At 40.2% G+C, this 13,841-nt stretch overlaps 1 protein-coding gene across 1 annotated transcript; it reads right to left on the bottom strand.

Annotated features, from left to right (window-relative positions):
• On the bottom strand, nucleotides 1-11,892 carry LOC125964977 (akirin-1-like). Its single transcript, XM_049712188.1, has 2 exons — nucleotides 11,800-11,892; nucleotides 1-554 (listed from the first exon to the last, which is right to left on the bottom strand). Exons 1-2 carry the CDS (start codon nucleotides 11,890-11,892, stop codon nucleotides 66-68), a joined length of 582 nt encoding a protein of 193 aa, XP_049568145.1. The 3' UTR covers nucleotides 1-65.
• Nucleotides 11,893-13,841: the final 1,949 nt, after the last annotated feature.

The following is a 13,841-nucleotide window of genomic DNA, read 5'->3' as shown; positions in this document are numbered from 1 at the left end:
ACAGAAGATTCATACCATTCTGCTAGTTAGGTGTAGAGGATTTACCCCTCCCAGATATGATCTTTCTAGTCTTTTAAGAGATGCCCACATATTATTCCAATTTGTTGGAGAGTAAAGGGGGACTGGTCGTTCTTCATCCAGGAGGAACCTGGAGAACTAGGTGCTGGGTGTGCCGAGGAGGGAGAACGACTTTCGGAAACGTAAGCTTTACTCTGATTAAGAACAACTTCTGAATGACTCCACTTCTGATAATGACTATATTCTTGCTTTATGTTCTCAAAAATTTGCTCTGGAGTTGGAAGGCGTCCTGGATATCGTGCAGTGCCAGGCTGCTGCAGAGTGGGCGGTGGGGTCCTGTCCTCAGCGCCGAGTCGGGGGCCAGGAGCCCGGAGTGCGGTGGGCAAAGCCGGGCAGCGCCGCTGCTTCGGGGAACCGCGCTCAACAGCGCCGCCTGGGCGGCGGCAATGTCGGCCCGCGGTTGTGCCGTCAGGTGGCCGGGAACCGCGAGCCGATGTGGCTGGAACTGCCGCCCAACCTAGGGCTCTTGTGTGGAGCTGTCAGGCAAGCGGGCTCCAGTGGCGCCTCCAGCACCCCCAAGCGAAGTGATTTTAATGTTATAATAATCGCTGGAACGTACCGTGATTAATTAGCAGTTGTAAAGTATTATGTGAACATCAAACACAGATAAAATAGTGGAATAAATGAAATCCAGTCTCTGAGATTTAAGGAAAAAGAAATCACACCTATTGTTTTATATTTTAATATCTTCCCTCATAGTTTATAATTTTGAAACACTTTAAAAATACCAGGCTGAGAGTCCACCTGCCAATGCAGGGGACACGGGTTCGTGCCCTGGTCCGGGAAGATCCCACATGCCGCGGAGCGGTCGCCCGTGAGCCATGGCCGCTGAGCCTGCGCGTCCGGAGCCTGTGCTCCGCAACGGGAGAGGCCACAACAGTGAGAGGCCCGCGTACCAAAAAAAAAAAAAAATCTGTGAGGAACCCTTTTAACCATGAAATAGTTTACAGGCCTTTATGTGATAAGTTTATAACTAGTATCTTTTAATGAGAAAACACATCAGAAAAAGCTATATTGATTCATTACTATACTTGAAGAAACCTGTATTTTATTAACCATGTGCTGCACGTGGCAGGTGTGGTGAAAGGTAGGCTCTAGAGTCAGATGGCTTGGTTTCTAATCCTGCTCCATCACTTTCTAGTGTATAACAAAGGTAACCTCTAGGGATCTCAGTTTCTTAATATTTAAAATGGGGAATAATAGTACCTACTTCAAAGAGTTGGTATGATAGTTTATTGACGTATGACATGATAAGCCTTCAGAAGTGTAACTGACATAAAGTATATTCATTTAAAAAATAACACACATATTTGTCTTGGATTCATTGTTTTTAGTTGACATGTAACGTCTAGTGGGATGTACAGCTTAGAAACTTAAGATCTGAAGTCCTGGAGGGCAGGGGCTGTGTCGTTGGTCTGCGTCCTCAGCTCAATGCCTGGCAAGTAGTGGATGCCTGAGTGAATGAAATCAGAGAGATCTGGGCTCTAATCATAGCTTTCACATGCGTAAGCAGCTGCATAAGTTATTTGACCTCTCAACTGTAAAGTGAGAATAGCTTCATAGGTTTGTTGTGAGGATAAAATGAGCTAATGCATGTAAAGTACTTAGTGTAGTACCAGGCACATACTACATCAGAGATGTTTGCCATTCACAGGCATTCAGACTATGAAACTGAGAGTTTGAGTTATTAAACAGTCTATATCAGCCTATTAAACTGTCCAGCAATGTTGTAGCTGGAAACCCCTGCCCAGAAAACAATTTGTAACTCTACCATTTCCTTACTTCCTCCTCTTCTTCCTGCTAACTAAATCAGAAAAATAAGTTTCTAAGGCTTCTTTTGACTACTCTGGTGTCGACACAATTGGATGTCTACTCAACACTCATTTCTTTCTTTCATTCCCCAGTTTGTTGGAATGAGGGGATAGATTGAATTTTTGTTCCCAGTCCTTCATTCCCTCTCTGTAATGGAATTATACAGCTACACCTTTTGGCACATGACTTTGTAGCACTTTCCACTGGAATAGATGGCTGTGTTCATTGTGTCCTCATGTGATGGAAGGGAGTAATGGAGCTCTCTGGGGTCTCTTCTATAAGGGCACTAATCCCATTCATAAGGGTTCTGCCTTCAAACCTAAGTCCCCACTTCCAAATACCATCACAACTGGGGATTAGGTTTCAACATACGAATTTTGGGAGGACACAAACATTCAGTCTATACCAAGGACCAGTGAAATAATCACAGAAGCCATAGTAGGATACTTCTGGAATGGATTTGAAGATGTTCCAAATCTCCTGGAAAATGAAAATGAATTAACAATGCTGATACTTAAGGACTGGCTATCAGGGGGAGATTTTAGAGATATGATGCGCTCCGGGTTTGCTGATCTGATGGCCAGCACCCACTGCTTGAGTACACAGGGTGAGATGATAAATTGAATTTTGTCTCTAGGCTGCCAGACTACTTTATTTGGCCAGATTGGGGTCCCAAGATTAATTATGGATTAATTACTCCAGAAGATCAAAAGTGTGGAGCAATGTCTTTACTGAGACATATCAGATGCAGCTAATGTCCTGGTCTATGTAGGAAATCCCAAAGGAGCTAATGTCCTGGTCTATGTAGGAAATCCCAAAGGAGAGTGTGACCAAGAAGTCCTTAAAATTGTGCAAGATGGATATTCTCATGAACTCACAGTAAAGCAATTTATTGGAAGAAAAGAGAAGCCAGAAGCCTTCTGGCAAATATATGCTAATGAAGACACAAAGAAGATAATGTGGATTCCTAAAAAGGCAACAGAAGAGCAAATTCAAGAAAACCCTGCAGCCATGGTCCTATCAGTGATCAGAGCTGGTATTTAGACTGATCACTAAGAAAGCATCTTCATCAAGAGTATGGAGTTTGGGCTTCCCTGGTGGCGCAGTGGTTGAGAGTCCGCCTGCGGATGCAGGGGACACGGGTTCGTGCCCCGGTCCGCGAAGATCCCACATGCCGCAGAGCGGCTGGGCCTGTGAGCCATGGCCGCTGAGACTGCGCGTCCGGAGCCTGTGCTCCGCGACGGGAGAGGCCACAACAGTGAGAGGCCCGCGTACCGCAAAAAAAAAAAAAAAAAAAAAAAAAAAAGAGTATGGAGTCCAAGGCTGGGCTATTATACAGTTTCCCAGAGATGTGGCATTTATCCCATCTGGAATTCCATATAAAGTTCATAACTTATATAGCCGTTTCAAAGTGACTGAAGATTTTGTTTCTCCAGAGCATGGTAAACAATGCTCCTGGCTTACTCAGGAATTCTGGTATCTGTCACAAACACATGCTAATCATGAAGATAAATTACAGGTGAAGAATGTTATTTACCACACAGTGAAAGATGCACTTGCTATACTGAAAGCCAGAAAATCCAGTTTGGACAAACCCTAAGGGTCCCGGAGTTAAGAATCTCGCACAGTGAAGATGAAATATTGGCAGTGGTTCAAACTCTTCAGGCAGGATTCCTGTGGACTTTGAAACTCATGTTACTTCACCTTTTTAAAAACTGTACCCAACTTTTGAGGAATACATAGACCCTGTCTAACTTATATTTCTAGTATTTACAGACACTGTGTATGTGTAATAACTATCTAAAGAACATGCATCCTTAAACTGTGACAAAGCTTTTTACTAAGTACAGTAAGTACTTAGTACAAAGTTTTTACTAAGTTGTGGCAACAAAGCCTCTTATCAACCTGGGAGCAATACCTGCATTTATCCCCTAGCTACTTGGTTAGAGAGCTTAGTCAAAATGTACTTGTAACTATCAGGAATCACTCTGCTCAGTTTATTTGGATTGTATTTTGTTTTGTGTCTGTTTGATTACCCCCCCCTCTGCCCTTTAGGATTCAGAAGAGCAGTGGAAAAAATGAACAGTGAATGATACAGTTCTTATTGTATTGCATAGGGTTGGCATTATGTAGCAGAAATGAAATGCTGTATAATTCTTGGAGTTAATCATCTTTATTAAATAAAATTTTGTATTTAAATTGAGCTTTGATAATTTTAAGTGTTAAGCATTTGCATTAAAATATTAATATAATTTTATAAAATTTACAAAATACCTTTGCTAAAAAAAGTGATATAGCATTAAAACATGTAAGGCAAAAGCTAATGGAGTTACAAAGAGAAATAGATGAATCCACTATCATAATTGGAGACTTCAGTGCCCCTCTATCAGAATGGACAGATCCAGCAGGGGAAAAATCAGTAAGGACATAGCTGAACTCAACAACACCATCAATCGACTGGATATAATAACAGATCACTTCATCCAACAACAGTAAAATATATATTCTTCTCAAGCTCACATGGAACATTCACCAAGATGAACATTCACCGAGACCACATTCTGGAATAAAACACACCTTAACAAATTTAAGAGAATAGAAATATTGAAATGTCTGCTCTTTGACTGTGATGGGATTAACTAGAAATCAAGACAAGGAAGATAATTGAAAGGTTCCAAAATATGCTGTGATTAAGCAACACACTTCTAAATAACATATTAGTCAAAGAAGATATCTCAAGAGAATTTAAAAAATACTTTCAACTGAATGAAAATTAAAACACAATTTATCAAAATATGTGGGATACAGCGAAAGCAGTGTTTAGAGGAAATTTTATAGCATTGAATGCATACATTAGAAAAGAAATTTCTACAATCAATAATCTAAGTTTCCACCTGAGGAAACTAGAAAAAGAAAAGTGAATTAAATCCAAAGTAAGAAGAAGAAAAGAAATCATAAAAATGAGAGCAGAAATTGGTGAAATTAAAAGCAGCCACTATGGAAAACAGTAGGGAGGTTTCTCAAAATATTAAAAATAGAACTACCATATGATCCAGCAATTCCTTTCCTGGGTATTTATCTGAAGAAAACAAAAACACTAATTTAAAAAGATACATGCACTCCTCTATTCATTGCAGCATTATTTACAATAGCCAAGATATGGAAGCAACTATATATATATATATATATATATATATATATATATATATATATATATATAGTAATGGAATATTACTCAGCCATAAAATAGAATGAAATCTTAACATTTGCAACAAAACAGATGGACCCCAAAGTGTATCATATACTCAGAGAAATAAGTCGGACAAAGACAAATACTGTATGATTTCACTTATATGTGGAATCTAAAAAATAAAACAACCAAAAATGAAAAAACAAAGAGTCATAGGTACAGAGAACAAGCAGGTCGTTGCCAGAGGGGAAGGGAGTGGGGAAATGAGAGAAATAGGTGAGGGAGATTAAGAGGCACAAACTTCCAGTTACAAAATAAATGAGTCATAGGTATGAAATGTACTGTGTGGGGAATATAGTCAATAATTATATCTCTGTATGATGACAGATGGTAACTAGACTTATTGTGGTGATCATTTTGAAATGTATAACAATACTGAATCACTATACTGTATACCAGGAACTAACATAGTGTTATCGTTTAGTTATTATTCAAAAATGAAGCAACTATACTCCAATAAAATTTAAAAAATTACAAACTCATAGGAAGGGAGATCAGATTTGTGGTTATAGGAGGGTGGGAGGGAGAATTAGATGAAGGTGTTCAAAAGGCACAAACTTCTAGTTGTAAGATAAATAAGTACAAGGGATGTAATATACAACATAATAAATAACACTGCTGTATGTTACATATGAAAGTTGTTTGAGAGTAAATCCTAAGAGTGCCCATCTCAAGGAAAAAACTTTTCTTTGATTTCTTTAGTTTTGTATCTATATGAGATGATGGATGTTTACTGAACTTATTGTGATAATCGTTTCATGATGTGTGTAAGTCGAATCATTATGCAGTACACCTTAAACTTATACAGTGCTGTGTATGTCAATTATATCTCAATAGAAGTAAAAAAAATTAGAGCAAAAATAAATGAAATTGAAAACAGGACATCGATAGAGAAAATCAGTAAAACCAAAAGCTGTTTCTTTGAAAATATGAATAAAATTGATAAGCGTCTAGCCAGGCTAAGAAAAAAAAGAGCACACAAATTACTAATAACAGAAATGAAAGAGAGGACATCACTAAACATCCCATGGACATTAAAAGGACAATCAAGAAATTCTGTGGACAACTCTATGCCCATAAATTTGATAACCCAGATGAAAGGGACCAATTCTTATTTTTTTAAATAAATAAATTTATTTATTTATTTATGTAATCTTTGGCTGCGTTGGGTGTTTGTTGCTGCGTGCGAGCTTTCTCTAGTTGCGGCAAGTGGGGGCTACTCTTCATTGTGGTGCACAGGCTTCTCATTGTGGTGGCTTCTCTTGTTGAGGAGCATAGGCTCTAGGTTCACGGGCTTCAGTAGTTGTGGCACGTGGGCTCAGTAGTTGTGGCTCATGGGCTCTAGAGCGCAGGCTCAGTAGTTGTGGCGCATGGGCTTAGTTGCTCCACGGCATGTGGGATCTTCCCAGACCAGGGCTCAAACCCGTGTCCCCTGCATTTGCAGGTGGATTCTTAACTACTGCGCCACCAGGGAAGCCCTGGGACCAATTCTTTGAAAGACACATTCTGCTAAAATTCACGCAAGAAGAAATACACAATCTGAATAGATCTATATCTGTTAAAGAAAGTGAATCAGTAATTAACAACCTTCCAAAATAGAAAGCACCAAGCTCAAATGAGTTAACTGGTGAATTCTACCAAATATTTAAGGAAGAAATTATACCAGTTCTTTACAATCTCTTTCAGAGGAGAGAAACAGAGGGAATACTTCCTAACTCATTCTGTGAGGTCAGGATCACCCCAATACCAAATCAGACAAAAACATTACAGGAAAAGAAAGCTACAGAATAATGTCTGTCATGAACATGGATGTACAAATCCTCAAAAAAAAAAAAAAATAAAAGCAGGTCAAATTCAATAACGTACAGTTTTGCCACAGTATGCACCAGGGATTGGTTTCAGGACCCACTGCAGGTACCAAAATCTGTAGATGCTCAAGTCCCTTATATAAAATTCTGTAACATGTGCATATAACCTATGTGTATCTTTTTGTATACTTTAAATCATCTCTAGATTACTTATAATACCTAATACAATGTAAATACCGTGTAAATAGTCGTAAATACAATGCAAATTCTAAGTAAATAGTTGCTGGTGCACAGAAAATTCCAGTTTTGCTTTTTGGAACTATCTGGAAATTTTTTTCAAATATTTTTGATCCCACGGTTGTTTGAATCCATAGATATGGAACCCATGGATACAGAGGCCCAACTATATAAAAAATATTATATACCACCACCAAGTGGAATTTGTCCCAGGTATGCAAGACTGGTTCAACATTTGAAAATCAACTAATATAATCCATCACATCAAGAGGCTAAAAGAGAACAATCTAGTGATCATAACAATAGATGGAAAACTATACTCATTCATGATAAAATCCAATATTCATTCATGATAAAAACACTCAGTAAACTATGAATAGGGAGACATTCCCCAACTTGATAAAGAATATCTACCAAACAAATACAACAACAAAACTACAGCTAACATCATACTTCATGGTGAGAAACTTGATGCTTTCCCACTAAGATCAGACACAAGGTAAGGCTGTCCCTTCTCATCACTCCTTTTCAGCATCATACTGGAAGTTCTAGTGGATGCAACAAGATAAGAAAAAGAAATAAAAGATATACACATTGGGAAGGAAGAAATAAAACTGTGTTCACAGATGACATAATCATCTATGTAGCAAATCTGAGAGTATGAACAAAAAACTCTTGGAACTAATAAGTTATTATATCAAGGTTGCAGGATCCAAGGTTAATATACAAAAGTCAGTCATTTTCCTATATACTATCAATGAACAAGTGAAATTTGAAATTAAGTTTCAAATGTACATAATACCATTTATATTAGTATCAAAAAATGAAATACTTGGGTATAATGTAACAAAATATGTGCAAGATCCCTATGAAGAAAACTACAAAATTCTGATGAACAAAATCAAAGAACTAAATAAATGGAGAGATATTCCATGTTCAGGGATAGGAAGACTCAATATTGTGATGATGTCAATTCTTCCCAACTTGATATTAGATTCAATGCAATGCCAATCAAAATCCCAGTAAGTTATTTTGTGGATATTGGCATACACATTCTAAAGTTTGTATGGAGATGCAAAAGACCCAGAATAGCCAACACAACATTGAAGGAGAGCAATGTTAGAGGACAGGCTCTACCTGTTCAAGACTTACATAAAGCTACAATAATCAAGACAGTGTACTGGCAAAACAACAGACAAATAGATCAGTGGAACAGAATAGAAAGCCAAGAAATAGACCTATGTAAATATAGTCACCTGATCTTTGACAAAAGAACAAAGGCAATACAATGGCACAAAGATAGTCTTTTCAACTAATGATTTTGGGACAACTGAATACCCATATGCAAAAAATTGAATCCAAACATAGACCTAACACCCTTCACAAAAATTAACTGAAAATGGATCACAGACATAAATGTAAAGTGCAAAACTACAAAACTCCTAAAAGATAATATGGAAGAAAATATAGGTGGCCTTGGGTATAGTAATAACTTTTTAGATACAACACCAAAGGCATGGGACTTCCCTGGCAGTCCAGTGGTTAAGACTCCGCACTTCCACTGCAGGGGGCACGGGTTCAATCCCTGGTCAGGGAACTAAGATCCTGCATGCCACACATGTGGCATGGCCAGGAAAAATAAAATAAAATATTTTAAAAAAACAAACACCAAAGGCACAACCTATGAAAGAAAGAATTGATAAATTGTACGTCACTAAAATTAAAAACTCCTCTGGGAAAGACAGTGTTAAGAGAATGAGAAGACAACCACAGGCTGGGAAAGAATATTTATAAAAGACATCTGATAAAGGAGGGTTAACCAAAATGTGAAAGAACTCTTAAAACTCAACAATAAGAAAATACTTTGACTGAAAAATGAGCCAAAGACCTTAACAGACACCTCACCGAGATCTACAGATGGCAAGTAAGCATATGAAAAGATGCTTCACACCGTAAGTCAGCAAGGAAATGTGATTAAAACAATGAGATAGGGCTTCCCTAGTGGCGCAGTGGTTGAGAGTCTGCCTGCCAATGCAGGGGACACGGGTTCGTGCCCTGGTCCGGGAAGATCCCACATGCTGTGGAGCGGCTGGGTCCGTGAGCCATGGCCATTGAGCCTGCGCGTCCGGAGCCTGTGCTCCGCAACGGTAGAGGCCACAACTGAGAGGCCCGCGTACAGCAAAAAACAAAAACAAAAACAAAAACAATGAGATATCACTGCACTCCTATTAGAATGGCCAAAATCCAGAATACTGACAGCTTTAAATGTTGACAAGGATGTGGAATTTACTGGTGGGAATGCACAATGGTACAGACACTTTGGAAGTCAGTTTGGTGGTTTCTTACAGAACTAAAACATACTCTTACAATATAATCCAGCAATCACACTCCTTGGTATTTACCCGCAAAAGCTGAAAACTCACACAGAAACCTGCACAGATGTTTACAGCAGCTTTATTCAAAATTGCCAAATCTGGAAGCAACCAAGATGCCTTTAGTAGGTGAATGGATAAATAAACTGTGGTATATCAAGACATTATTAGCATATTATTATTAGTAATAATATTAGTAATTGGTAATGGCATATTATTATTAGTAGCATATTATTCAGTGCTAAAAAGGAATGAGCTATCAAGCTATGAAAATGCATGGAGGAATCTTAAATGCGTATTACTAGGTGGAAAGACAGTCAGAAAAGGCTATATACTGTGTGATTCCAACTCTATGACATTCTGGAAAAGTCAAAACTACGTAGACAGTAAAAAGATCAGTGGTTGCCAGAAATTGCCGGTGGTGTGGGGAGAGGGATTAAAAAAAAAGTGATGTCATCTTAGATTATCACATACTCTATTAGCCCACTTACTGCTGCCATTTCCCAGTATTTGATTTATGCTGTATGGTAACAAGTAGGACTTCAATGCATTCTTATATAGTTTCTTAAACTGGTCTCGTTTAAGAATTTTTAACATTTTCATGTCCTCAGAACTTGAATGAGATATACAGCAACTATTGCAATAATTAACATTATAATATTATAAATATCGAGTGCTTACATAGAATTATATAGAATTCACTTAGTGAAAAGGATTCAGGTTTTGTAATCAAAGATCTGAATCAGAATTTGAATTCTACTGTTTATTCATCATATGACTTTGGGCAAGTCACTTCTGGGCTATACTAATCACTCTTCTAATTTTTATGGAGATCAATTCTATGGGTGTTGCATTTTGTGAACTGCAGAGGGGTCTGGATAAGTAAGTTTCTGTTAATAGTACACATCTTCAGGACAGCTGTGTGCAGTGACAGTGAGGCAGCAATTTTCATGTGGTTGATCTGAGGCAAAACATCTGGTTAGAATCTTTTCTTGCTATTTAACAGTAAGCCTGCCTATATTGTGATGTTGGTGGGTCTGCTTTGAAACTGTGTAAGCAGTAGTTTCAAGTCCCATTGGCCTATAACAAATTGACCACATGCACCATTGCAACTTAGGGACGGGAACTACATCTTACTCACCTTTTCACAAAGTATATATTCAAAAACTTAATGAATAAAGTCAATTTTCTGGACACCAGAAATTTCTAGGCATTCCTTGGTTTTAGAACACTGTGGGTGTTTACAGGGAAATAAAAGTTCCTTGGACTTCCTCGTGCTCTGGTAAAAACCCCAAACCTCCCAACACTTTTTACATACCATGAGAATTAGATCTGTATCCACTTGTCGGGGTAATTGCTTTGATCTGAAGTGACAATACAATTTCTCTCATGTCCCTTAAATAGCCAAATGGTTACAACACAAACTAGGTCCCTAGGTTAAGCCCCAGGCTACCAGGATGACCAATGGCAGTGCTATCTCCTTTGGTATGAAGCCCAGACCTTGGAGACATCTCTAGGTCATAAAAACTGAGGTACATGGGGTTATCTGGCTCCTGGAGTTATTTTATTCACATAAGGAAAAAGGACTCAGAGATATTTCTAAGGAGACTATTTCAGGAAGGGAGGGGGCAGCTGCTTCCCTTCCTCCTTATAAGCAGAGAAAAATCACTTTTTGTCATCACTCACCTATGGAGTATCCAGCGAAGTTTTAACCAAGGCCACTGATGGTCAAGATGCCCCTTGAACTGTAGATGCCTCTCCTAATTCTTCCTCTTTAAACACACACACACACACACACACACACACACACACACACACATATACAGTTACTCATTTTGTTTAGGGAAAAACTTATGAGTACGGGGAAGGGCATAAGCAGAAACTTACAGTGAGTAAGAAGTGAAAGGGTAGAGGGACTGAAGCATAGCCGGGACTTGGGGAGGGCCGGAAGTCCCCAGTCCCAGAGGGCACATTGTGACAGATTGAAGGGGACACAGGAACCAGAGGTCAGAAGTCTTGGAGGTGAGGCTTCCTTGGTAACTTATCTGCTGAAGTTCTAGGAGTTATCCTAAGTGGGGGTGGGGTGTTCCAGAGGTCGAGAGGAAAGCGAGTGTGTATCCCTTCAGGTCCAGGGAGGCTCCTCCCCCGACAGCAGCAGGTCCACTCAGAGAGAGACTGTTTTGTCAGGAAGAGCCAGGACAGAAAGCAGCCTTTTATGGTAGGTCCACATCTCCAGCTTTACCTCCAAGGTGGGGATGTGACCAGGAGCTCCATTTCCAGGCCTTGGAGGAGGGATGATGATCCAGAAGCTTGAAAGCATCATTTCTGACTCCATCATCCAAAGGTGAGAACACCAGCAACAGAGTCCAGGGTAGGAGTCCGAGTCATTTTCTTGGTTCAATCATTCAATGGATTAAAAAAAAAAAAAAAAAACAGAAAAAACAAAACCCACCAAAAAGCAAGAAAATAAATATAAAACCAACCCCAAAGCTGGCAGGCATCACTTCGATGACTCCAGTTTAAGAGGGGAAGTCTCCATTGTTAAAAGAGCCTTCACTCTCCCATTCTCCTCAGAGATAATTCTTAGTGGGGATACTCAGAGGCTCCCAAAGAGGTATCAGGTGAGGCAGAGGCAGAGCAAAGTACCATGTAAGGGCTGGAGCCCTGGATCCCTCAGAGCTGCACTTAGAGCACATCAGCCTCCCTTTATTCGGCCAGAGGCTGAGGCAGCCCATCCTAGGTGCTTGTCAGTGTCAGGGATGATGCTGCGGGCTGTCCAGCAGATGCGGCTTAGAGTCAGGACTGGGAAGAAAAAGATAATCCCAGAGCTGAGTACCAGGAGGACCGTGGGCTCCTTGTCTTCTACAGAGGTGTTATACCCGGCCCCAGTAATGTAGACAAGCAGGTTCAGCAGAGCTACAAGGAAGATGGTGATGCAGAGGGAGGTGGGCAGCCTTGTACTGCCGCTGACTCCTGCTCTGGACCACACAGGACATCCGCAGCCCCTCTCACACCAGTTGGGTTGGCAATGATCCTGTTGCTGAGGCAGGTGGCCACTTTCTACAGGGGCAGGGTCCAGGCATTCACCCAGCTGAGCAACATTAGGACGATTGATGCCAGGGTTTGCCAATCAGCTGAGGCTATGGTGAGGAGATCGAAGAGCCTCCAGTGGATGGGGATGGGGGTAGAAGTGGGGATCACTAGACTGCCACACAGTCAGTGAGGAGGGACAGAGACCTCAGCTCCAACCCAGACTCATGGGAGGGAAGACACTCCAGACTGGGGGTGCTAAATTTGCAGAAGGCCCTGGGGTTATGGTGAGGAAACTGCTCGCTGGCTTTGGGAACTGTAGTGGCTAAGGAGCAGGTCCTAGAGCCAAATGGGCTTGAATATCCACTCTGCCACTTAACTAGTGCTGTGACCTTGGGCAATTCACCTCACCTTCCTGGATTTTAGTGTCCTACTCTGACAATTAGAGATAATAAGACTGCATTTTAACATGTAACTACATCCTAAGGTGTGGATTAAATGGAGCATGGTGAGCCCTAAATAAGTGTTGGGCATTCCTGTTATTATTACATCTCTGGGGTCCCTAAGAGAGGTGGAATTATCTATGTGATAAGATGCTTTATGGTTGATTCTCCCTCTGCCATTCTGCATCCTGCCCCTCCCAACTCTGCCAACACACACATACACACACATCTGGACTAGAGCCCTGGGAGGGCAGGACCAGGGTCGATGTCTCTCTGGCTTGTATGGAGGTGTATTTGTTGACTCATGACTCCTTTTAATTGTATAGAGAATTCTGCACACTATTAGTCCATTGGTATATTCAGCAATGAATTATTGCTATCAAAGCATTACCATCTTAATTGCAAAAGATATTGTGTAGCACTCTTGCAATCAGGGAGTCTCAGGGCTAGAAGGTACCTCAGAGATGACAGCCTCCTCCTGCCTCACTGATGAGGAAACATGTTCATGGAAGTTTAAGTGATTTTTTACCTGTCACTGCAAATTGTTTATTAAACACAAAGCCATGGACAGTAAAAAACATCCTTATTTTTTAAGTTTTTGGTGGGAATAGGATGGAGGCATTGAAGGTATAGGGACAGACGGAGACAGCAGAGCCACTGTGACTGAACTGAGGGTTGAGCTACACTTTCTTTGCCCTCAGAGAGCTACTTGGGGGAAGATTCTATAACATCTTGAATGGGAAATACAGGTCTATAGTGATGGGCATACAGCTTACTCCTGATAAGAGACCTTTCAAAAGATGCAGGGATA

The sequence above is a fragment of the Orcinus orca genome, chromosome 7 (assembly GCF_937001465.1).
Source record: "Orcinus orca chromosome 7, mOrcOrc1.1, whole genome shotgun sequence".
In the NCBI taxonomy this organism is placed as follows: Eukaryota; Metazoa; Chordata; class Mammalia; order Artiodactyla; family Delphinidae; genus Orcinus; species Orcinus orca.
Note: the sequence above shows the minus strand (reverse complement) of the source record. Positions and strands in the feature narration are given on the sequence as shown.